This window comes from Zalophus californianus, chromosome 1, assembly GCF_009762305.2.
Source record: "Zalophus californianus isolate mZalCal1 chromosome 1, mZalCal1.pri.v2, whole genome shotgun sequence".
Taxonomy (NCBI): domain Eukaryota; kingdom Metazoa; phylum Chordata; class Mammalia; order Carnivora; family Otariidae; genus Zalophus; species Zalophus californianus.
This window is the reverse complement of record NC_045595.1, coordinates 59,241,926-59,268,109: the sequence shown is the minus strand read 5'-3', so window position 1 is coordinate 59,268,109 and position 26,184 is coordinate 59,241,926. Positions and strand designations below refer to the sequence as shown.

Genomic DNA, 26,184 nt, shown 5'->3' with positions numbered 1-26,184 from the left:
TTATCCTGCTTTATTCTCTTTATTGCACCATTTACCACCTTGCACGGTCTTATATATTTTTTCCTGTTTTCTATGCCCTCCCCCTTCTATAATGTAAATTCCATGAGGCCAAAGAGCCTATCTTGTTCTCTCCCCTGGAGCCCCCACGCAGAGTGGGTAATTCAGTATCTGCTGAAGAAATGAACGTGAGCCCCTTTGAGAGGACAGAGGCTGCAGAAGGTGTCTTCACAGGGAAGATACTGAGGCCCTGGGCCTCTGGCAAGGCATATCCAACCCCCCCATTCCAAGACCCCACACTAAGCCACCCCCCCCCCTCCATGGGCCTCCAGGGATCAGGTCTCCAGGAATTTTCTCCACAGGGATAAGCTGAGACATTGTTCTCAGCTTTGGCCACCAGGTGGCAGCCCAGGAGACCAGGGCTCCTGCCCAAAGGCCCCAGAGGCTGGGACCCCTTACAGAGACTGTGGGGGGAGGGTGGTAGGATCTGGAATGCAAGTGTAGATTAGATTTGGGGCCCACTGGGCATGTGCATGGCTGGAAATCCTTGGGCCCTGGGCCCAAAGCAGCGGCAGCCCTGCCTGAGGGCCCGACAGGGACTGAGCGGGACGCGTCCCAAGGCTCTCTGTCCGGTCATTTGGAAAGCCATAATAATGAGCTTCTGGTTTTATCTGTGAGCTGCATTTCCCACTTCTCTGCTATTTAAGACGTATCATCACCATTTGGAGCCATATCTTTAAGCCAACAGAACTATTATTTACTTAACATGTTTCCTCAAATAGACCTTTAAAACTTCAAAAAATGTAATAGGAAGGAACTTTCGTATCACCGCTGTAAGAGAAACCAGTCTTTTGCCAGAAACAGGCAGTAACTGTAAAAATAAATTAATTTATCACTAACATCTAGGATTTAGATGGCACTCACTGATCCATTGTACAGGGAATTGGGGCACAGAGAGGTTAGGCAAATTTCCCGATCTCACATGGTGATTAAATGGCACCTGCAGGGTTTGGCATCGGATTTTTCAAGAGCAGCTATAAAACTGTAGTTTACTGCAGGACCCCTTCCCACACACTCACACCGCCAAGTGTTGACTCAAGTGCACATGCACACACCTGCACAGCATCAGCTGCACCCTTGGTTCCCTGTTAGCCTGACTTCTGGGCAGCAAGGCACTAGGGTCAGGCCTGGTTCCTGGTCTCCCCACCCCACAAGGCTAGCTGGATGTTTCTCTTTCGAAGGCGGGACTTCACTCTCATCCCCTCACACACAGGAGTCCTGTGCAAGCTGAGCGCTCACCTGGAGTGCGGATCCCTTGCCAGGACCAGGTGAGGCACAACAGCCCTAACGCCTAGCAGGGCATGAACTGAGAACTCCCACCTCTCCTCCCAGAGCTGGCCAGGACCTACAGGAGCAGAATTCAGGCAGGACCTGGAGACACCTGTGGAAAACAAGCCTACAGGCTGGCCTTGGGGGAGATAAGAGGTACTCTTAGGCCTGATGATGGGGATGGAAGATGGGGGAGGGGATTATGTACAGAGGGCTGCTCCCCATACCAGCCCTTGGCCCCTGGCATGCAAGGCAGCAAAAAAACACAAGAAGACACAGTGCTCTTCCGACCCACCGATCTGCCACTTTGATGACAAGGCTTCTTGGCCTCGGGTGGAGGATGGTATCCCCAGGGCAAACTGAAGGGGGCGGAGCCTCACCGGGCGACAGGGCTCTTTCCACCCAGTCTCCACCCTTCGCGCCCTGGACTGCTGCCCCACTTGTTCGGGTGTAGGGCGTGGAGGCTGGACGAGCGAGGCTCGCCACCCGCCGTCGCCCACCTTCGCAGTCCCCAGCGGTCGGCCGCCGCGCCACCCTGCCTCCCGCCAGCGGGGCCCTCGCACCCCCGCGCCGTGCCTTGGTAGGCGCCGCCGGCCGGGCCGGAGCGGGCGGGGCGGGCCCCGGGGCGGGTCCCGGGCCGGGCACTGCTGCCCCCCGCCGGACAAGGCGGACTGCAGGCCCGCTGGCCCCGCGCAGCATGGGGAGGCGCTGCTGGCGGCGGCGTGCTCTGGCCGCCGCGTGTCTGGGGGCCGCGCTCCTACTCCTGGGCGCTGCGCCCCGCGCCCTGCGCCCGGGTGAGTGCCCGTCGGGCCCCTCCACGGGGCACCTGCTGTCTCCTCCGGGGCTGGGGGTGGGCGGTAGGGGTGGGGGTGGGGGGCCAGAAAGGCTCTAGGCGCCCCCGCCCATGCCCCAGCTCCCCACAAGGGTGTTGCGCCCCTCGGGAGTTGGTCTCTCAACGCCCAGGAGACGTGATCGTTTTGGGCCTCACAGCCTGTGCCCAGGGACCCGGGTCAGTTGTGGGTGTTAGAGGGCATTGGGTCCACCCAGGAAGGCAGCCTCATTTACCTTGCCCCCGAAGCCCCTTGGCGCCCCGAAGCCTCTTGGCATAAGCTTGGGTGGGTTGGGGAAGCTTCAGGCCGCCTCGTCCTGAAGGCGGGCCCTCTGTGGCACAGGCGCTGCCGCCCTGCTCCACCTGAAGTTCCCACGGGGAAGAACTTGGGGCTCCTTTGCACCCACTGCATGGTCTGGTTGGGGAAACCGAGGCAGCTAGCCATGACTCCGCAGTGTGTAGTAGCTGCTCTGGGCCAGACGCTTCATCTCCTCCCCATTTCAGAAAGTGGGAAACTAAGGCCAGAGAGATTTAGGGACAGGTGTGGATGGCTAACCTGTAGGCTACACAGTCCACCTGGAGGTTGACGTGCCCAGTCAGCAGTGTGTTCCCATCTCTGGCTCTGTTTGCCTTTCCTGGGTGTGTGTTGGAATAGGGGGCAGGGATATGTGGGTAAGGGGTAGGTCTCCACTCTCCTCCCCCTCCCTGTGTGGGCTCTGTGAGAATCCTCAGAGTCTCATCTTTGGTGACTCCCAGGCAGGGTCCCAGGGAGTAAATAATCATGCCCCAGGGTGGGCAGGGGCTGTGGGCAACAGCGTCAAGGTGGCCCAAGAGATGAGGCTGAGGAATCTGTTTTGTGAGGGGGCACTCACCCACCTGGCTGGGTCTAGATTAGTGGATAAGGGTCATTCCACAGCCTTACCTGCTGGATGACCTAGTCCCTCTCCTCTCAGGTCCTCAGTACTCCCATCTATCACATGGGGAGCTCAAGTTCTTCCTTACAGGGCTTCTGGGGAGATGAGAATGAGACAGCAGACAGAAAGTGGTTGGTCATGATTAGGGCCAGCTGTCATGATTAGGGCTTTCACTGTGCTCCCTTCATCCTGGGGTGAGGGGCTTCCCCCTCCGGCTTTCCCTCAAACCTCCATACTGCTTCTAGGCTGGAGGCCAGGGTTTAGCTGGGGTCCAGGTGAGCAGGGCTTGGAGAGGCCTCTCTAGTGCTCACCAGAGCTCTACCCAGTCACCCTGCCACTCACACTGTTTCCCCCATGCCTGGACTCAGCCATCCAGACACCTCTCCAAGCCCATGGAAGGGAGTTGTGGTCAGTCTTTCTACCACCACCCCCTTTCCGTGAGCAGGCAGGCCATCTGGGAGTGGTGCTCCTGGTTCATGGCAGGTGCTCCTGTGTCCTAGCTGAGTGGAGTGTCCCCTAGCACAGTGTGGGCTGTGGTCCTATGGTCTATGACCATGACAGTCTCTGTCCACCCAGTCATTCACAGACAAATGTCTAGGGATCTGGCCCCTCCCAATGCCGCCCCTGTGAACCAGCAGGTAGTGGATTTAATGTCTACTCAGGAGCTGGACTCCCAGGCCCCAGGGCTCAGCCCCTGGGGTGGGGTGTGAGACAGAGGAAAGGCCAGAGCATCTGGGCCCTGGTGTGTGTGGGGGGGTGTGTCTGGGGGTTATCTACAGAGGAGTAGGTACATTTGGGTAGGCATCTGTGTGTCTGTATCTCTGGGGTTGCATGTGTCTCCCCTGCCTGGACACATCTCTTCTGCTTCCTCCTCTCCTCCTCTACCCAGGTCTTAGAGAAGAGAAATGAGCCAAGGTACTGGTCACTCTCTGTGCTTTGTTCCTTTTGACTCTCTCCTCCAAAACCCAAGAGAGCAGGAGCTAGAGAGAGGGACTTGTGGTTCCCCTTCCTAGTCTTTGCCTGGGCTGCGTGCCCCACTGGGCTTCCCTACCATGTGACTACCTCGGCCATGACAAGAGAAGGTTAATCAAGCCAACCTACCCAACGTCCTCTGCTAGTTCCTCCCCGCCCCCCGAGCCAAGAGCTAAAAGGCCCTGACCCCAGAAGCCAGTGAGGGTGTGTAATGTTGGGCCCACAGGCACCTGGCAGACCCCAAGGGAAGCAGCTGGGTGGAAAGGCCTTCTGCCAACTGTCCAGCTGGAGGTGGACGCTGCTGTCCAGGGACTCAGAAACTGGCCTCAATAGGGCCTTCAGCATCTCTGAGCATGTCCCTGAAGCTGTGTTCCAAGTTGGAAGGGGGTGTGGTGGGGGTGGGCCTCTGGCCTGGGGCTAGGGCTCCGGGGCACAAGAGGGATGTCAGCACCTTACTCCAGGCAGGTAGGTCTGGCACCATCCCCTCCTTCTCCAAAGCAGAAGGTGTTGCCACACGTTGGGCAGGGGACCCCTGAAAGGCTGCCACTATAGGCCTGGGGCCCCTGCTGCCCATTTACTAGTGGGGAAGTCTGGAGCAGCCACCCCAGCACCCCTCGGCCCCCAGGACTCCACCAATGCTGACCTAGTACCTAGGGTCCTGGGGATGAGGAAGATGCTGGGGACAAGGTGGGACAGCTGTCCAGGATGCCGCTGCCCTCAACACCCACCCTCACCGCAGGGTCCCAGCAGTACCTCCACTGTCACCTCATGTCCCCTTTGCTTCCTCTGTGTCCCAGCCTGGGTATGGCAATGTAACCCTGTTGACCACATATTTGCTGGGCACGTGCTCATGTGAGGTGCCTTTCTAGGGCTGGCAGCAAAACTTACTAAGATCCCTGCCCTTGCAGACCTTACATTTTTAATATTAAAAATCCAAATCCCCAGTCTGCATCCTCTATCCCCAGAGGCACACCCAGGGAGAGTCTCCATGCCACCACATTAAATCCACTACCTGCTGGTTCACAGGGGCGGCATTGGGAGGGGCCAGAGCCCTTTCCTAGGTTTACAAGGGTTGAGCATCTTTCCTGAGGTTGGAATCTCTGTCCACTTCTAGGGGACCTGGGGTTGGCGGCAGGGAAGGGAGAATGTAGAAGAGGTTGGGTGGGTGGAGGGGGGCTTATTCCCAGGGGAGCCCATCCCTTTCTTGCAGGCTGGACTGTGGCCCTCCTTTCCTCCGGGCCACGGCCCTTCTCTTGGAGTTCAGTGCTTCCTGTGCGAGGGCCAAGGGTGATGTGTGCTAACAGTAATCTCCCCACCATCCTTCCTGGAAGGTCTCCAGGTGGGGAAGGACCCAGGAAGCTCAGGTGGGGACCCTGACTCCCTCTCCATCCCCTTCCTTCTCTAGCACCACAGCACCTGGGGACTCAGGCCACAGAGACAACTGTACAGACTGAATACAGGGTGCCTGATAGTCAGGGTGCCCCTGCAGTCATGCAGCCTAGTGGCCCTAGAGGCAGCCATTGCTTTTAATGAAAAACCAGTATTTTGGTTCTATGCAGAATAAATACAGAAATAAATGCCCAACGACTACTGGGGAGCCAGGGTGCCAGGACTGAGGTGGGTCGGTGAGGACTGACATAGGCCTGGCCTTGGAGCTGAGCAGGGTCCCCCTAGGACCCAGGAGCGGCCCGTCAGCGCATAAGCCAGGGATCTTTGCAGGGGTAGCCAGAGGAGGCTGGAGCAGGCGGCTTCCCCCTGCAGCCCTGTGTCCCCTGCTTCCCCCTGAGCCCCCTGCAGGACCCCACCCCCTAGAGTCTCCCTCATCTCCCTTGCACAGTGGGGCCCCGATGCCCAACTCTATATGCTCTGACTCCTCTCCCGTCCTGGCCCCTAGTCCCTCACAGGCAAGTCAGAAACCAGAGACTGGAGCCACCCAGAGGACAGTGTCTCAGTGAGGACGTCTCAACTCAGGCCCACTTAAGCCAGATATGGCTGCCTTCAGGAATGCGTGGATCCAGGGGCTGAAACCACGTTTCCAGCTCTAGGTTTGGCTTTTCTCTCTCAGTCCAAAGGGAGGGCTCTTTTACTGATAATTCCAGGCAGTCTCAAGGATGTGTCTCATTGGCCTGAGTTGGGTCACATGGTATCCACCTCTGAGCCAACTGCTGTGTCAGAAGAGGATGGAATGCTCTGATTGGCTAGGCCTGGTCACATGCCTATCCCAGCAGCTATGGGAGAAGGACGCCTATCAGAACCATGTGCGTGGGACATAAGCAGGTTCATTCCTGGAGGAAAATCAAGAGGGCTAGCCAAAGCAGGAGGAGTGGCTGGTGGCAACCAAATAAATAGATGCTCACCACCCTGCTGTCCATTCTTAGATACTGCCAGAGTGCCCAGGGCACAGAGTCACCTTCCAGGCCTCCGGAGAGTGCCATGAGAAAAGTCTAGCTGGCAAGATGGATGGCTCACTAGAGTAGGCATTAGTAATCCCATTTTGCAGAGAAACTAAGCTCAGGATAAGGGAAGTCACTTGCTCAAGGTCACCCAGCTAGGAAGTGTTGGGGGCCAGGATTTAAACCCTAGTCTAAATCCCTAACCTTTATGTTTTACACTCTACACGGCAGGGGTATTTGGGTTGGGCTTTGAAGGCTGCATAGAAGTTCACCAGGTGAGAAAATGAAGAAAGGGAATTTGGGGCAGAGGGAATGGCATAGACAAAAGCATGGAGGAGTGAAAGGCCTGGTGTGCTAAGGGCTGTGCTGTGGGCAGACCTCTGGGTTCATGAGAACAGGTGGTAGGGTGGAAGCCAGAAAGGTATAAGTCAGGCCAGTCACAGGTGGCCTTGAATAGCAGGCCAGGAGTTGGGGTACTCTCCCTATGGCTATAAGGGGCTATCAGTCTTTAAATAAATATTCATTGACACTAGGTGAGGTACAGGATTGCAAGAAAACAAGACAGTCCCATTCTTACAGAGTTGACCTTCCAGAGAGGCAGCCAGAAATCAACCCATATACAAACCATGTTACTTCAGTGCTAATAAATGCCATGAATAAATTAAAAGGAGAGCCTGGGAAAGATCCTGGTGTGGAGTGTGGCTCATTGGAGAGACCCTCTTTCCAGAGGGAACTTCTGAGTTGAAATCTGAACATGAAGTATTTATTCTAAAGTATAAGGGTCCCTGGAGGAGCATCCCAGCCAAGGAACAGTGCAAAAGCCCCGAGGTGGGAACTCACCTAATGTATTTATTGCTTGGCAGAAAGACCAGTGTGAGTGGAGCTGGGGTGGGGGTGGAGGGGAAGGTGGGAGGTGTACCAGAAGGTGGCTCTGGGAAGAAACAGGAATTTATTGTTAGCCAGTAGGAAGCCATGTAGGTTTTAAGATCACCAAGGTAGAAGGAAGAGAAATAAACTGGATAAGGAGACCAGTGATTGTCCTGGACAGAGCCAATGGGGCTTGCTGCCCTGAGCTGACTACCATGGAGGAGGTGGGAGGTAGGGGGCAGGGGCGGTTCCTGATCATTCTGCAGGCAGAGGTGATGAGACTACACCCAAGAGGGGTTCCATTCCAGGTGGTTTGTGGAATCAAGCAAATAGAGTTTGAATTTTAAATACAAGTGGAAAGATCTCTACTTCTCTTCAGAAAAAAAAAAAAAAAGAAGTGGAATTGTTTTTTATTTGTGAAGGGTTTGTTAATGTGTTCCTCCATGGGCCTGATTACCAGAGGGAATGTCCCTGACCCGGGGACATGCAGGTCAGCCCTGAAGTCCCAGGTCACCCAGGGGACTGAGAGGGCTGGGGAAACCCTCCATCCCCCTCCCCCAGCAAGGTCCCCAGGGCCTGTCTGTGCTGTTTGGGACTGGCTGTCCCTGCCTGTCTGGTCTTGCAACACTATGCCCAGCTAGAACTTATTAACCAGGAACCACATGTCGTAATCTTTGCTCGCTGGACTGGGAATCACCAAACAGTATTTCCCCCCCAAATAGTGAAGTTTCAAATGGACCACAGAACTTGTGCCCTGCCAGCTCCAAGGGGAAGCCTGTCCTTAGGGGTGGGTGTGTGAAGGGCCATTTATTGGGTTCCTGCTTTCAGTTTCCCTGGATGGCGGTTCGCCCACTTACCTGTAGGTTTTGTGAGGTTGGGCGGGTCTGTGTGCTGGCCAGAGTGGGTGCCTGAGAGATGTGCCCTCAGATGCGTACGTGAGCTGTGGCCTGGGGTCAAATTCTGTTTCTGGGCTTTACTTGCTCTGAGGCCTCAGGCATGTTTCTTTTCCTCTGTGAGCCTCAGTTTCCCCGCCTGTCAAATGCAGATAATAATAGTTTCTACCTGATATGAGTAAATGTGTCCATGTGTGCAAAGCACCGAGCAGAGTGCCAGGTGCTGACTGACCCCAGGGCTGTGCCCCAGGTGCTTCTTCCCTGGCTCCCCTGACCCCGCCAAAGCGCTGCCTCCTTTGCCAGCTACCGTGCTCTCTTAGGGGCTTCCTGGCCACATGCAGTGGGCACTGCAGGGTGTTGGGTTGGTCTTCGCACTGGTCTACTGGACGGGGACTGTGGTCTGCTCCTGAGGCTGGGGCTGCATGGTTTCCATGGCCTGGAGCCCGATGGGCATGGGCAACGGGCTGCCCCAGACTGTGGGCAGCTCACCCCACATTGCTTCCTCCCTTCACCCCAGCTGCTTTGCTTTGAGCTGTTTCAAAACTCCAGTGGTTTCCCCACTGTGATCTCTGTTTCTCCTTCTGCCAGCCTCTGTCCCTCTCACTGTGTGTAGCCTGTCTCTTTCTCTGTCTGCATCTTTGGCTCCCCCAGTCCCTCCCACCTCCCTCCCCCCGCCCATAACCTTCTGCTATTTTTGTCTCCTTTTGCAAAGTAGAACCCCACCTCGGTTTTGCCTGTGGCTGCCCTGGGCTGGCCCAGGCCCCTCCCTGGCTGTGAGACCTGGCTTTCCCTGGCTTGTCTGCTCCATGGTGCCCCTGGCAGGGAGCCTGGGACCTGAAGCCTCGTGGAGGGGCTGCAGGGTGGAGGGCACAGGCCAAGAGAGGCTTGGGGCAACCAGAGTGGAGGTCGGGGGATGCCTCAGTGTGACCCTGTTTGGGGCCACCCTGCCCTCAGAGCCAAGCCCCCAGCTTTCCAGAGTGGGGGCTGGATCCAGGGATCTTCAGGGCAGTCCCCTTCCAGCCCTCCTAGACCCATCTGTCCCCCTCCATGGCCAGCCTGCCCATCCCACTAGACTGTACGTTCTTCTGATCTCTGTGGCGGGAAGGGGTGGAGTGGATGGGGTGGCCCAGCCCTGTAATCACTGGCCACAGCTACTCTATAAATAGGGCCTCACTCTGGTGCCTGTTCCCTCTGACCCTTACCCACTGGCCCCTGAGGTCTGGTATGGGACCCGCTCTCCTGTAGGCTGGAGCCTGAGCAAGAAATGAGAGTCCCCACACAAGGGTTGGTGTTTCCGAAGGCTGGGTGCCTCCCTCCCAGTTGCGGGGCCTTGGGGTAGAAATGGGCCTAGGTGTGCTTCACTGGCCCTAGGGGCACCTCCCCCCCCCACCCCCGGTGGGTACCAGCCCTTCCTCAAGCCCAGGCTGTGGCCCTGAAGGGGGCTCAGTGGGTGACCTTGAGCCACAAGTAACACATCCACAGAATGAGGAGGAGGGTACCTCTCCTCCCCCGGCTGTGGGTGGCGCTGTGCTCATGTGACCCAGCCTCTCCTGGGGGCTATGGCTACACTTAGGCAGCAGCGGCGGCCCTCAGCCAGCCCTGAGCGCGGGGCCTCCACTGCATTTTGAGGGGCCGGCCAACTTTGCTGCCACCTCCGGTCAGCTCATTGTCCGATGACAGTGGTGTCGCTGGGATGTGTCCAGCTGCCAGGAGACAGAGGTTCAAGTCCTAGGACCATTTATAAATCCCAAGATACAGGTAGGCCCTGAGGGCCTCACCTTCTCCCCTGGCTACAGAAGAGCCCAGGCCTTGTTCCCAGGACACTGGAGTGGGGAGGGAGCTTGAGGCTGCCAGAGGCATGCCAGGAGGCCCAGGACAGTGGGCTTCAGATGCACACAGAAAGTTCTGGAGGCCAAGGTGAGGTCAATCCAGCTGTTGTTTATTCATTCCTTCAACCAACCTCTGCCAGGTATGACTCTAATACAACGGTTCTCAAAGTGTGCTCCTGGACCAGCAGCATCAGCATGACCTGGGAGCTGTTAGAAATGCAGATTCTTGGGCCCCACTCCAGCCCTACGGGGCTAGAACCTCTGGGTGTGGGGCCAGGTAATCTATGTTTTCATCTATGCATGCTAAAATTTGAGAACCACTACTCATGGTCAATTTGCCATGAGTTAATCAAATTTTCCAAGTTTATTTCTTCGTCAAAAACATGTCTTAAAGAAAACGCCTGGATCTTTTCAATGAATGTATTCTTGGCAGCATTTTGAAGACTCTTCATTTTGTAGAAAGCCAAGGGTCATGGGAACGTTCATCCGTCTTATGAATATATTCTTTTCTCATATGATCCTGAATTCTTGAAGATACTCTTCTTATGAATAAGCAATATTCTTAGGAATTCAGGAATATATTATGATAGCCATTGACTAAATTTGTAAGCTAGATTTACACAAAATGCCCTTGCATATTTATTTTCATTGAGATCTAATTCTCATTCCATAAAATTCACTTTTTTAAAGTACACAATTCAGTGGTTTTTAGTGTATTTAAAAGCTGTGCGATATGACCTCTATATATTTCCAGAATATTAGCCATTAGCAGTCACTCCCCACTTTCCCAGTGATCCCCCGCCGTGTCCCCCAGGCCTGGGCAACCACTGTTTTCTGTCTCTATGGATTTGTCAATTTGTGATGTTTCATGTAAATGGCATCAAATATGTGGCCTTTGAGTTGGTTTCCTCTCACTGAGTGCAATGTTACGAGGTGCAGCCATGTAGAGACCAGGGTCAGTACTCCTTTCCTTTTTATGGATGAATATGTATGGATGTACCACAGTATTTATCCATTCATCCACTGGTGGACATTTGAGGTTTTGGTTATTAAATATAATGCTGATGGAAACTTTTGTGCATAAGTGTTTGTGTGAATGTGTTTTCATTTCTCCTGCGTGTGTACCTAGGAGTGGAATTGCTGGGTCATAGGCTAATTCTATGCTTAATTTTTTTTCCCAAATTTTTGTTATTGTGGTAAAATACACATAAGATAAATGTTGCTGTCTTCATCATTTTTAAGTGTACGGTTCAGTGACATCAGTGCATTCACAGTGTTGTGTGACCATCCTCTCCAGAGCTCTTTCGTTTTGTAAAACTGAAACTCTGCACCTATCAAATGACTCCCCGTTCTCCCCTCTGCACCCCGGCGACCATCGCTTGCTCTCTAGCTCATTGGTTTTTACTATTCCACGTACTCTGTGAGCGGAATCATTCATGATTGGTCCTTGTGTGACTGGCTTCTTTCACTCAGCATAATCTCCTCAGGACTCAACCATGTTGTAGTGTGTGTCAGTTTCCTTTACTTTCCAGGCTGACTAATACCCACTGTAGGAATGGGCCCCATTTTGCTTCTCTGTTCATCTCTTCATGGACTCTTGGGTTGCTTCCATGTTTTAGCTGTTGTGAATAATGCTGCTGTGAACATGGGTGTGCAAACATCTCTTAGACGCCTTGCTTTTTCAACTATTTTGGGTATGTACCCAGAAGAGGAATTGCTGGGTCGTATGGTAATTCCAAATTTAATTGTCTGTGGAGCCTCCATGCTGTTTTCATAACAGCTGCCCCATGTTATCTCCCCACCAACAGTGCACAGGGTTCCAATTTCTCCACATTAACAACACTTGTTCTCTTTTTTTTTTGATAGTAGCCATAATAATGGGTGTGAGGTGGTACCTCATTATCATTTTGATTTGCATTTCCCCAGTGATTAGTGATGTTGAACATCTTTTCACATGTGCTTATTGGTCATTTGTATATTTTCTTTGGAGAAATGGTATTCAAGTCCTTTGCCCTGTTTTGACTTTATTTTTTGTTGTTGTTGAATTTTAGGAGTTCTCTATATATCCCCTTTCAGATACATAATTTATAAATATTTTCTCCTATTCTGTGTGTTGTCTTTGGGTGCACAAAATTTTTTTTAGTTTAATTTTATTTAAATTCAATTAAATCACATATAGTCTATCATTAGTTTCAGAGGTAGAGTTCAGTGATTCATCAGTTATGTATAATGCTCATTACATTATGTGCCCTCCTTAATGCCCATCACCCAGTTACTCCATCCCCCCACCCACCTCCTCTGCAGCAACCCTCAGTTTGTTTCCTAGGGTTAAGAGTCTCGTACGGTTTGTCTCCCTCTCTGATTTCGTCGTTTTTTATTTTCCCCTCCCTTCCCCGATGATCCTCTGTTTTGTTTCTTAAATTCCACAAAGGAGTAAAACCATATGATAATTGTCTTTCTTTGACTGACTTATTTCGCTTAGCATAATACCTCTAGTTCCAACCACATCATTGCAAATGGCAAGATTTCATTCTTTTTGATGGCTAAGTAATATTCCATTATACATACATATAATAATGAGATAGATAGATAGATAGATATCTCACATCTTCTTTATCCATTTATCTGTCAATGGACATCTGGGCTCTTTCTGTAGTTTGGCTATTGTGGACATTGTTGCTATAAACATTGGGGTACAGGTGCCCCTTTGGATCACTATATTTGTATCTTTGGGGTAAATACCCAGTAGTACAATTGCTGGGTCATTTTTAACTTTTTGAGGAACCTCCATACTGTTTTCCAGAGTGGCTGGACCAGTTTACATTCCCACCTTTCTCCGCATCCTTGCCAACATTTGTTGTTTCCTTTCTTGTTAATTTTAGCCATTCTGACCGGTGTGAGGTGGTATCTCATTGTGGTTTTGATCTGTATTTTCCTGATGCCAAGTGATGTTGAGCATTTTTTCATGTGTCTGCTGGCCACTTTATGTCTTCTTTGGAGAAATGTCTGTTTGTGTCTTCTGCCCATTTCTTGACTGGATTATTTGTTTTTTGGGTGTTGAGTTTGATAAGTTCTTTATAGATATTGGATACTACGGGTGCACAAAGTTTTTAAACTTCCATCAAGTCCAATTTACCTATTTTTTCTTTTGTTACCTGAGCCTTTGGTCATATCCAAGAAACCATTGCCAAATCCAATGTCATGAAGCTTTTGTTGTATGCTTTCTTCTAAGAGTATTGTTGTTTTAGGTCTTATGTTTAAGTCTTTGATCCATTTTGAGTCAAATTTTGAATATGGTGTGAGATAATGGTCCGACTTCATTCTTTTGCATGTGAATATCCAGTCTTCCCAGCACCATTTGTTGAAAGGAGTATCCTTTCCCCTTTGGATGGTCGAACTCAATCCAACCATATATGTAACGGTTCATTTCTGGGCTCTCTATCCTATTCCATTGGTGCATACGTCTTGTCCTTACACCACTCATTGTTTTGTTACTATAGCTTTGCAGTTAGCTTTGAAATTAGAAGTGTGAGTCCTCCAGTTTTATTGTTCTTTTTCAAGATATATTTGGGGTCCCATATGAATTCTAGGATGGGGTTTTCCATCTCTGCAAAAAAAATGTCATTGGAATTTTGACAGAGATTGCATTGAATCTGTAGATTGTTTTGGGTAGTATTGACATTTTAACAATATTAAGTTTTCCAATCCATGAACATGGGACATGTTTCCATTTCTTTGTGTCTTATTTATTTCAGCAGTGTTTTGTAGTTTTCACTGTACAAGTCTTTCACCTCCTTGGTTAAGTAATTCCTAAGTATTTTCTTCTTTTTTACACTATTGTAAATGGAATTGTTTTTGTACTTTCCTTTTCATATTGTTCATTGTATGTGTATGGAAATGCAACTGATTTTTGTGTGTTGACTTTGTATCCTGCTACTTTGGTGAACTCATTTATTAGTTCTAACAGTTTTTGTGTGTGGAATCTTTAGGGTTTTCTGCATATAAGAACATATCATCTGCAAACAGAGATAATTTTATTACTTCCTTCTAGTTTGGATACCTTTTCTTTCTTTTTCTTGTCTAATTGCTCTGACTAGAAGTTCCAGCATTATATTGATTAGAAGTGGCAAAAATGGGCATCCTTGCCTTATTCCTGATGTAGAGGAAAAGCTTTTAGTCTTTCACTATTGAGTATGATGTTCACTGTGAGTTTTTCATATATGGTTTATATTGTGTTGTAGTACTTTCCTTCTATTCCTTATTTTTTGAGTGATTTTTTTTTATCATGAAAGTATGTTGAATTTTGTCAAATGCTTTGTCTGTGCCAAGTGGGATAATTGTGTTTTTCCCCCTTCATTCTCTTAATATGATGTATTACAGTGATGGATGTTTGTATGTTGAACTATTCTTGCATTCTAGGAATAAATCCCACTTGGTCATAGTGCATAATCTTTTCGATGTGCTGTTGAATTCCGTTTTCTAGTATTTTGTGGAGAACTTCTGCATCAATATTCATAAGGGATATTGGTCTGTAGGTCTCATTTCTTGTAGTGCCTTTGTCTGGCTTTTTTCCCCCAGTCAGAGTTATACTGGCCACACAGAATGAGTTAAGAAGTGTTCCCTCTTCCTTAGTTTTTGGAAAAGTTTGAGAAGGACTTGTATTAGTTCTTTAAATGTTTGACAGACCACAGCAGTGAAGCCATCAGGCCCATGGCTTTATTTGTCAGGAAATTTTTGATTACTGATTCGATCTCCTTACTAGTTATAGGTCTTTTCAAATTTTCTAACTACTTCATGATTTAGTCTTAATACATTTTGTGTTTTTAGAAATGTGTCTATTTCATCTAGGTTATCCTTTTTTTTTTGGCATACAATTGTTCATAGTATTCTCTTGTGTTTTTTTTTTTTTAATTTCTGTAGTCACTAGTAATGTCCCACTTTGATTTCTGATTTTAGTAAGCTGTATCTTCTTTTTTTCTTGGTCCATCTAGCTTAAAGTTAGTCAATTTGTGGATCTTTCCAAAGAACCAACCTTTGGTTTTATTGATTTTCCCTATTTTTCTATTCTCTATTTCATTTATCTCTGCTCTAATCTTTATTATTTCCTTCTTTCTTCCAGCTTTGGGTTTATTTTTTATTTTTCTAGTTCCTTAAGTTGTAAAGTTAAGTTGCTGATTTGAGATCTTTCTTGTTTTTTAATGTAAGCATATATAGCTATAAATTTTCTCCTAAGCACTTTCACTGCATCCCATAAGTTTGGTATATTGTTTTGATTTCTGTTTGTCTCCAAGTATTTTGTAATTTCCCTTGTGACTTCTTTGATCCACTGGTTTTTTAGAAGTGTATTCTTTGATGTCTACAAATTTGTGAATGCTTCCAGTGTTCCTTCTGTTATTGATTTCTGACTTCACCCTGCTGTGGTCAGAGAACATACTTTGTATGATGTATGTCTTTTAAAATCTATCATGACTTATTATGTGGCCTAACATATAGACTATCCTGGGAAATGTTTCATATGCATTAGAGAAGAATGTGTATGCTGTTGTTGTTGGATAGAGTGTTTTGTATGTGTCTATTAGATCTAGTTGGTCTATTGTGATATGTAAGTCCCCTGTTTCCCTCCTCATCTTCTCTCTGGTTGCTCAGTTCATTATTATGAGTGGTGTATTGAAATCTCCACTATTATTGTAGAGCTGTCTATTTCTCCCTCCTATTCTGTCAATTTTTGTTTCATATACTTTGATGATAAGTTAATGTTTATAATTGTTCTATCTTCTTCCTGTTTTGAAACTTTTATTTACATACGACGTCCTTCTTTATCTCTTGTAAACTTTTTTGATTCAAAGTCTGTTTTGTCTGATATTAATATAGTCACCTTTGCTCTATTTTGTTATTATTTGCTTGGAATATCTTTTTCTATCCTTTCACTTTCAACCAGTTTGTGTCACTGGATCTCAAGTGAGTCTCTTGTAGATAGCATATAGAGTCGGGTCAGATATTTTTATCCATTCTGCCAATTTCTGCTTTTGACTGGAGAGTTTAATCCATTGACATTTAAAGTAATTACTGATAAAGAGGAACATCTGTCATTTTATTTGTCTTCTCTATGCCTTATAGTTTTTTTATCCATCATTTCCTGTATTACTGTCTACTTTTGTGCCTAGTCTATTTTTTGTAGTAAAATGTTTAAATTCCTTTCTCATTTCTTTTGTGGATACCATTTCTTCATTTGAATGGGCCATACTTTTCTTGTTTGTTTGTATGACTTCTAATTTTTTGTTGAACACTGGACATTTGAATCTAATAATGTAGCTCTGGAAAGCAGATTCTCTTTCTCAGTGATTGCTGTTTTTAGTTTCTGTTTTTGTCTTTCTGGTTGTTGTAGCCTGTCTCTGTGCTGAGGTTTAGCCCAAGGTAGAAATTTAAGGTCTTCTTAGGTCTTTTCTGAGCCTCTTTCTGGGCATTCACAGTCAGTTTCTAATTTTCCCCACCTATGCAGTTGTTTTGAATGTTTTAGTATTTAATGTCTGGCTCCAAAAAGGGGAAAAGAGAAAAATGAAAGGTGGGGAAAAGGAAACCAGCTCATTAAGTCTCCTGGAAGTCATTTTATGTGGAGTGTGAGGGGCTTGCAACAATGTGGGGAGGTACAACTGATCAAAGCACAGGTCTCTGATATTTGGAGAACAGGATCCTTTTTGCTCACTCTGGCTCTTGCACGCTGTATGTAAGCTGCTCCAAGAACAGATGCACAGCTGCCTGCCATGTGGCTAGGGTGGAGAGTGAGTAGATGCCGTGAGCTAAGAAAGAGCTGAAACTGACTGAAATTTACCACCATTTACCATTTAAGCCTTCCCCTGGAAGTTGCAAGCCTTCCATGGACTCCAGAATTCCAGGTCTATCTGATTTATCAGATAGATTCTGCTAGTACAGTTGTTGCCTGGGTGGAGAGACAGATTCTTGGTGTTCTTGGTCTGTCATCCTTCCAGAATCATCTAGGCTTAGCTTTTAAGGAATTGCCAAACTGTTTTCTATGGCAAAATATCTCTATTTTCCATTCCCACCATCAAAGTATAAGGGTTCCAATTTCTCCACATCCTCACCAATACTTGTTTTTGTCTTTTTTTATTATAGCCATCTTAGTGGGTGAGAAGTTGTGTCTTAATGAGGTTTTGATTTGACTTTTCCTAACAGCTAGTGAGGCTGAGCATCTTTTTATCTGTTATTGGCAATTTGTATATTATTGGAGAAGTGTCCATTCATATCCTTTGCCTACTTGAAAAGTTGGGTTATGTCTTTTATCATTTGGTTATGGGCATTCTTTATATATTCTGGATACTAGTCCCTTATCAGATATATGGTTTGAAAATATTTTCTCCAAGTGGGTAGGTTGTCTTTTCACCTTCTTGATGGTGTCCTTTGAAGCAGAAAAGTTTTTAATGTTGATCTAGTCCAGTTTATCTATTTTTTCTTTTGTTTTTTTGATGCCATATCTAGGAAATCACTGCCAACTCAAAGATCATGGAGATATATGTCTATGTTTTCATTATGAGTCTTTGTTAGCTCTTACATTTAGGCCTATGATCCATTTTGAGTTAGTTTTTGTATATGGTTTGAGGTAGTGGTATAATTTCATTCTTTTACATGTGGATATCCAATTTTCTCAGCAAAATTTATCATAAAGACTGTTCCTTCCCTATTGAATTGTCTTGGAACCCTAATAAAAAATCAGTTGATCTTAAGTGTAAGGGTTTGTTTCTGAACTGTGAATTCTATTTCATCAATCAATATGTCTCTCCTATCCCACCACCACATCGTCTTAATTACTGTGGCTTTGTAGTAAGTAGTAAAATTAGGGAAGTGTGAGATCTCCAAGTTTGTTCCTTTTCAAGATTGTTTTAGACATTCTAAATCCCTTGAATTTTCTTTTTTTTAACAAAATTTTAAAAAGATTTTATTTATTTATTTGACAGAGACAGAGAGCACAAGTAGGCAGAGAGGCAGGCAGAGGGAGAAGGAGAAGCAGACTCCCTGCTGAGCAGAGAGCCCGATGCAGGGCTCCATCCCAGGACCCTGGGATCATGACCTGAGCTGAAGGCAGACGCTTAACCGACTGAGCCACCCAGGCTCCCCAATCCCTTGAATTTTCTGATTAATTTAAAGATCAACTGTCAACTGTCAATTTCTGCAAAAAAGGCAGCTAGGGTTTTTATAGGGATTGCATTGCATGTGTCATCTGGGGAGTACTGCCACCTTAATGACATTAAATCTCCCAATCCATGAACATGGGATATTTTTCCATTCATTCAGGTCTTCAATTTCTTTCAATGATGTCATGTAGTTTTCAGTGATAAGTCTCGCACTTCTTTTGTTAAATTTAATCCTTAATATTTTTATGCTCTTGTAAATGGAGATGTTTTTGTTAATTTCAATTTTGGATTTTTCATTACTAGTACTTACAAATACAATTCACTATTGAATATTGATCTTTTATTCTATGACCTTGCTGAACTCATTTATTAGCTCTTAGCTCTAATAGTTGGTGGATTCTATATAAATACTATATATATATAGTATATATAGTCTATATATAGTCTATATATATTCATGTCATCTACAAATAGAATAATTTTACTTTTTCCATTCCAATCTGGATGCCTTTTTCTTTCTTTTTCTTTCCCAATTACCCTGGCTAGAACTTCTAGTACATTGTTGAATAGAAGTGGTAAAAGTGGGCGTCCCTTGTTTTGTTCCTGATCTTAGAGGTAAAGCATCAGTTTTTCACCATTAAATATATTAGCTGTGGGTTTTCTCCTAGATGGCCTTTATCAATTTGATGAAGTTCCCTTCAAGTTCTAGTTTGTTTAGTATTTTTATTATGAAAGGGTATTGGATATTGTGCAACACTTTTCCTGCATGTATTGATAATTATGTGGGTTTTTTTCTTTTACTCTATTAATATGGTGTATTACCTTGATTGATTTTTGTATGTTGAACCACTCTTGCACTCCTGGGATATATATTACTTGGTTATATATAACCATTTTTATATGTTTATATATAACCATTTTTATATGTTTTAAATATTCAGTTTGCTTTTTTTTGAGGATTTTGCATCTATGTTCATAAGAGATTAATGTTCTGTAGTTTTCTTTTCTTGTAATGTCTCTGTCTGGTTTTGGCATCAGGGTAATACTGGGCTCATATAATGTGTTGGAAGGTATTTTCCACCCCACAATTCTGTTTTGTTTTACTGAAGGGGGTAAAGAGTTTGGAAGAGATTGGTGTTAATTCTTCTTTAAATATTTGGTAAAATTCACTAGTGAATATCATCTGATTCTGGGCTTTTCTTTGTGGGATTTTTTTTTTTTACATTACTACTTCAATGTATTCATACATATTATTATACATTACATTATTATACATATTATTATATATTACATTGTTATACATATACATTATACATATAATTGTTAGATGTCATTGGGGTTTTCTATTTCTTTTTGGTCAATTTCAGGAATTTGCATCTTTTTAGGAATTTGTCCATCTTATATAGGCTATCTAATTTGCTTTTGTACAATTGTTCATGCCTTTCTCATTTCTGTAAGATTCAATTCTAATGGTTTCCCTTTCATTCCTGTTTTTAGTAATTTGAGACTTCATTCTTCTTGGTCAGTCTAGCTAAAGTTTTGCCAATTTTGGTGATCTTTTTGAAGACTGCATTATACTTTATTCATTTATTAATAAGTAATATCATACTTTAGAAAAATATGACCAAGAAGCATAAGATCATGAGCCTATGCTTACCTAAATCAACTACATTAATTGAATATGTAGGAAGATACTCCTTAAAACACATTTAGAGTAAAAGAATAAATTTAGTAAGCAGAGTTTTTGGCAATTTTAGGAAGATTGAAGAGTACGGCACTGAGACGGATGGTATCCCTGCACACTGTCTTCCAGTCTGGGAGACAGTGAAACCTGCATCTACCACGAAGCGGCATACACGCTGGCCAGGGAAGTACAGACTGCTGTAGGAGTCCATGGAGGTCATGTGACCTGGTGGGCTGCTACTGGAGAACCTGCAGCTTGGCTGTGCCACCTCTATTGCTACCCAGCCCTTTCTGGCTGCCCACACCCAGGATTTGGGGAGGCTGGACCGCCAGTCAGCTTGGTGAGCCCCTGAGGGCTCCATGGACATGGGGCTGGTAGGGGTGCAGCATGAAATGAAGGCAGATGGAGATGGATAAGGTTGGATGGTCAGGTCTTTACCAGAGGGCTGTGGGCTGGGTACCACCTTTCCTCTCATCCCTGCCTGCCTGGCGTCCTCCAACTCTGAAGGGTAGGACATGGGGGCAGGAGCGATACCAAAGACCCTGCCCTGGTGGATTAGGGGGCCTATCAGTGCCCACACCCCACCAAGGCAGATGAGATACAAGAGGGAAATTGAGTCCCAGAGGTAGATCAAATGTGCCCAAGGGAGTTGGCCAAGTCCCCCAAGGGCTACAGCCAGTCCATCTGATGCCTCTTTCCTTATGCCCCTTAGCATTTGAAAACAGCCTGGGCTCTGGCTGGCTCGGTGGGAAGAGGAGGAGTCCTCTGCAGATGCTTTATGACTTGGACCAGGTAGGTGGACAGACCCCTGCCCAGTGATCCTTCCCTCTACCTCCAGCCATGGGAAACTGAGAGCCCTAGTGTAGACCTGCTGTCTTGGAACTAGAGCCCACAGTAGGGCTTGAAGAGGCTTCCTCTGCAAATCAAGGCCCTGTGCAGAGAGGAGAATGCCTGTGACAAGGGCAAATCTTCGGACAAGCTGAGAGACCTGGGGTCTCCACCCACCCACCCACCTACCCATCCATCATCCACCCAACAACAGACTGAAGCCACACTGTGCCAGGCACTCTGCCATGTGTTGAGGATATAAAAGAGCAAAGGACCCTCAGGAAGTTGACAGTCTAGTGGGGAGACAGGAATTAAGTGACCCCCCCCCCAGATTTTAGTATCTGCTGCGATAGGGAAACATGCAGGGAGCCCCCGCGCTCATACTGTTCTCAGGCACCCAGACCAGGAGGCTTGCCAGCCCTAGCACTCCACTTCCGCGGCGGGCCTGCTGGGACCATGCACAGCCCAAACACACACGCAGTTAGACCCCACCGAGAGCCACGGGCCCCTGGCTCACACACACACCAGCAGGCACGAGGAGAGGCACCCATTCAGACAGCATGTGTAGAGCACCTACTGTATGCAGGCTTTGCTCAGGCTGCTGCTGATCCAGTGGCAAGAAGGTCAGCTGGATCCCTGACCTGGGGCAGCTGATATGCCCAGGTGAGGAAGATATCATCCCATCATTGCCACCTGCACTAACCTGTGGCTGATTTGCATCGAAAGGGGCAGTACAAGATGCGACAAGAAATCTACCGGGAGGGTCCTGGCTTAGATGGGGAAGAGAGATCCTCTCTGAGAAAGGGACATTGGAGCTGAGACCTGCAGAGAAGGAGTCAAGAAGCAAAGAGTAGAGGGCCAAGTGCCTGGTGGTAGACAGACAACAGAAGAGGGTGTGTGAGGTGAGCCAGGAGTGGGCAGCAGCTTGGGTGGTGCCTGGCAGGTGGGGCGAGGGCAATAGGGAAACCATAGAGGGTTTTAAGCTGGGGAGAAGGGTCAGACAGGTTGCGTAGGTAGCTGTTCACTGAATCCCTGAGAGCTGAGCCAAAGGGGCCTGTGGAGCTTATCTGACCCACGCCCTTGGGTTGCATGTGTGGAGGCCTTGGTTCAGAGAGGGTAACTGGCTTGCTCTGGGCCACACAGCAAGCTGAGGGCACGGCAGGCTCTCAGCAGGATCCTGGGTTCCACTAGTTCCACAGGCTTCTGAGGGGCAGATGGGGCTGGCTCAGCCCCCTCACAGCCTGAGGTCCCTCTGACTGTTGGGTGTCAAGGCCCTGGGAGCTTAGCACCTTGTGACTGGAGAAATAAGAGTAATAAAAATAATCTGGCCAACAAAGGCTAACTGTGTACCAGACACTCCAATTCTGTGAACTTATTTAGTCCTCATGGCAAGCCTATAAGGTAGGGCTGTTGTTATTCCTGTTTACAGATGAGCAAACTGAGTCCCAGGGAGGCCAAGGACACAGAGATGTTTACAGAGCTCATAAGGACTAGGGCCAGGCTAAGAATCCAGGCAGCCGAGTCCAGTGAGGCTGGAAGAGATGGTTGTAACAGTAGGATCTGTTTCTGGACCAATGGGCATAGCCCCAGCTTCTGAGTCCTAAGGGACCTGAGTTGGGAGTCCCAGCTTCCCTACTTGAGAGCTGTAGGCAACTCATTTCTATTGAGCCTCAGTTTTCTCATTTCTATGGAGATAGTATTGACTATCTTGGTATTTATGGGGCTCCAAGCAACAGAAAAGCTGACTTTAAGCCATTAGGACAGTGGGTGTTTACTTCCCAACATGTTCAGAAACCAACAGCCCTTGGTACAGCAGCAACATGTTGCCCATCATCATACTCTGAATGTTGACATATGATACATCTTGTTGCCTCGTGACTTCAAGATGACTGCCAGGGCTCCAGACATCTCACAGGATGGTACCCCAAGCAGAAAGGGAGGGGCTGAGGCAAAGATTTTTTTCTTTCAGGAGCCCTCTCTTTTTGTGCTGAAGGAAAGTCTTTCCTGGGAGCCATCTAGCAGACTTCCCTGTACATCTCCTTGGCCCAAACCAAGCCAGATATTCACCCCTGGACCCATAGCTTTCATGAAGTTGTGTGAGGCTGCTATGACTGGTTCTTCCCCAAGGCTCGGCACATTGATCTACCACAGTTGGGGTCTGCTGGCAAGGGGGGAGGATGACTGACAGGTGGGTGGATGGCCAACATTCCCTGCCCCAAGAAATATGTGGGGATGTCTGGAAGCAGAAAGCAGAGCTTGGCTGTGGGGCCACTGGATACAGCCTTCTCCTGGCACCCATGTGAAGCCAGGCTTCTGAGGCCAGTCCTGTGAATCTGCCTTAGAGGGAAAGGGATCTTCTCAGTGCTCTCACGCCCCTCACTGCTCTGAGATTGGCAGCCACCCCTCAGTGAGATTTTGAAAAAGTAAGATAAGCACATGATAGGGCATTCAACCTTTCAAACGAGTATATGCAGTGAAAAGTACTCCTTCCCACCCGGGCCCTGGTTACCCCTGGAGGCGACCAGGTCGTTCCCTGTGTGCCCTTCCGGGCATGTTCTAGGCATGTGTGTAGTGTCCAATGCTCTGTCATGTGCTTAGGTCACTTTTCCAGAATCATACCTACAGGTATATATGTCCTTTTTTTCTGCTTTATGTTTTAATTGAGAAAAATTCAAACATATGCAGAAGTAAAATGTACAATGAACCCCCACATCCCATCACCCAGTTTGAACAGTGATCAACTCTGTCCTGTTTCATCCAGACCCCTCTCCCTCCATTCCTACTTGGGATTATTTGGAAGCAAATTCCAACCTTGTTTAGTACGTGACAATTTCAATATATATCTAAAAGAGAGGCTCCCAGGGTACCTGGATGGTCCAGTCAGTTAAGTGTCCAACTCTTGATTTTGGCTCAGGTCTTGATCTCGGGTTTGTGAGATGGAGCCCCATGTTGGGCTCCAAGGTAAGCAGGGTTGTCTGCTTGGGATTCTCTCTCTCTCTCTGCCCCCCCCCCATGCTCACTCTCTCTCTTTCTCTGAAACAAATAAATCTTTAAAAAAATAAAATAAAATATGAGAGGCTGCCTACAACCTATCCTTTCTGAAACATTTTTTTATTTCCTTCCTCACCCTTTGTAAACCCAAAATGTGACATATTAACTCCTGTTCCGTACTTTAGCTTTTATCACTTGAAGTATTTTGGATTTCTGCTTGGATTTCTGGATACTTTTAAAGGCATGAGAAGCGCAAATGAGCACATCCCCCCCACACACATTCTTCCCCTCCCCACCCAGCAATGGCAGATACTCTTATGCAGGCACTGAACCCAGTGTCCTACCATTTCAGGTGCTGCTTTGTCCTTCCCTGAAACGGAAACACTCACAAGGCTCTTTTCGTAACTGGGATATAACTCATATGCCATAAAATTCACTCTTTTACAGTGTACCCTTCAATGGTCTGTAGTGACCAAGGCTGCATGACCATCACCACTCTCTAACTACAGGACACTTTCATCACCCCCCAAATCTTATTATTGAACAAAAAAATATCTCAGTAGCCTGCAAGTGGCTGCATTTTTCAACTCTATATGGAATTATAGCTGTTGTTCTTATACATTATTCTGATATTCAATTTGTGCCCACACTCACCACTCTGATGACATACTTATTCCATCAGGCTTACTCTGACACGGTCATATTCATCATCAGGACCTCCTTGGTCCTGAGGGCCCAACCCTGCTTGTCACATCCTTCCACCTGCCTCAGTGAGGTTAGAGTCATTTTCCCCCCAAATTCTGGTCTAGGATCCGGGTCCCAAATCACAGTGATCGGTGGCAGTGCTGGGGTTCGAATCCCCTGTTCCGTCGCCACGGCCCGGTGGGCGCAGGGCCCGTGGCGCTGACCGGCCCCCCCGCCCCACTCTCCCACCCCCGCTGTCGCCCGCAGGGCCCGCGCTCAGCCCTGGCCGAGGTGCACCGGCAGCGGCGCGACCTGCTGCGCCGAGCCTGCAGCCGCCACACACGCCGGCAGCGCCTGCTGGGGCCCGAGGACCTGCGGCACGTGCTGGTGGACGACGCGCACGGCCTGCTCTACTGCTACGTGCCCAAGGTGGCCTGCACCAACTGGAAGCGCGTGCTGCTGGCGCTGAGCGGCCGAGCCCGCAGCGACCCGCGCGCCATCCCCGCGCACGAGGCGCACGCGCGGGGCCGCCTGCCCTCGCTGGCTGACTTCAGCCCGGCCGAGATCAACCGGCGGCTGCGCGCCTACCTGGCCTTCCTGTTCGTGCGCGAGCCCTTCGAGCGCCTGGCGTCGGCCTACCGCAACAAGTTCGCGCGGCCCTACAGCGCGGCCTTCCAGCGGCGCTACGGCACGCGCATCGTGCGGCGCCTGCGGCCGCGCCCACACCCTGACGCGCTGGCCCGCGGCCACGACGTGCGCTTCGCCGAGTTCCTGGCCTACCTGCTGGACCCGCGCACGCGCCGCGAGGAGCCCTTCAACGAGCACTGGGAGCGCGCGCACGCCCTCTGCCACCCGTGCCGCTTGCGCTACGACGTGGTGGGCAAGTTCGAGACGCTGGCGGAGGACGCGGCCTTCGTGCTGGGCCTGGTGGGCGCGCCCGGCCTGCGCTTCCCTGCGCCCCCGCCCCGGGCCAAGACGGCCGCCGCCAGCGACCTGGCCGAGCGCCTCTTCCGGGACATCAGCCCCTTCTACCAGCGGCGCCTCTTCGACCTCTACAGGATGGACTTCTTGCTCTTCAACTACTCTGCCCCTTCCTACCTGCGGCTGCACTAGGCGGCAAGGCCCGTCACACCCACCGGACGGTGTGCATCTCTGGTGGCCACCCGCCCCCCGCCCCCCGCACCCTGATGCCGGTGCTGCCTGCCCCGGACTCCTCTCTGAGCACCACTGCCCCGGTGCTTCCCTGCTTGGCCAGCCCGCCCGGGCCTCCATCCCGCCCGGCCAGGTTTGGGTGCAGCTCACCTCAGGCGGCTGGAAACCCGTGTGCCTGCCTGTCCCTTGATGCTTGCTTCCTCTGACTGCGCCAGCTGGCAGGCATTTCTCCAGACCACTGGGTGGGGAAGCATTGAATTACTAGTATTTTTTAGTTTGTGAGAGGCCATTTTGGGGGGTCAACTGTGACCCCAAACCAGAGCAAAATGCTGTTTCGGTGCAGTCTGTGGCCTCTCCTAGCAGCCTCTTCACCGCCCCAGCTCTGGTATTGACAGCCATGGCCCAGGAGGAAAGCCCTCCGTCATCGGGCGCAGGCTAGGGCCTTCCTTGTCAGTGGGCATGGCATGGAGCCCACCCTGAGTTGCCTTCCACTCTGCCTGTCACTGAGCCGTGCTGCCTCTCCCTGTGGCTGGCCCCACCTTTGATCTCAGTCTGGCCAGATCCTAAGTCTTCCGTGTGTGCCCACAGAGCCCAGAGTGCAGTATGGTGGCGGGTTTTATAGGACCGTCGTGAGCTGGGGAGCTTATGTTTTTGAAATAAATGTTTTTTACTTCT

At 48.6% G+C, this 26,184-nt stretch overlaps 1 protein-coding gene across 2 annotated transcripts; it reads left to right on the top strand.

Moving 5' to 3' along the window:
* The first annotated feature begins 1,818 nt into the window (after nt 1–1,818).
* On the top strand, nt 1,819–26,184 carry CHST13 (carbohydrate sulfotransferase 13). Of its 2 annotated transcripts, XM_027585964.2 has the most exons (4): nt 1,819–2,120; nt 19,928–20,194; nt 20,567–20,646; nt 24,625–26,184. In XM_027585964.2, exons 3-4 carry the CDS (start codon nt 20,626–20,628, stop codon nt 25,468–25,470), a joined length of 867 nt encoding a protein of 288 aa, XP_027441765.2. In that variant the 5' UTR covers nt 1,819–2,120; nt 19,928–20,194; nt 20,567–20,625; the 3' UTR covers nt 25,471–26,184. The 2 variants fall into 2 exon arrangements, with proteins under 2 accessions (XP_027441765.2, XP_027441764.2); XM_027585963.2 differs by lacking the exon at nt 19,928–20,194.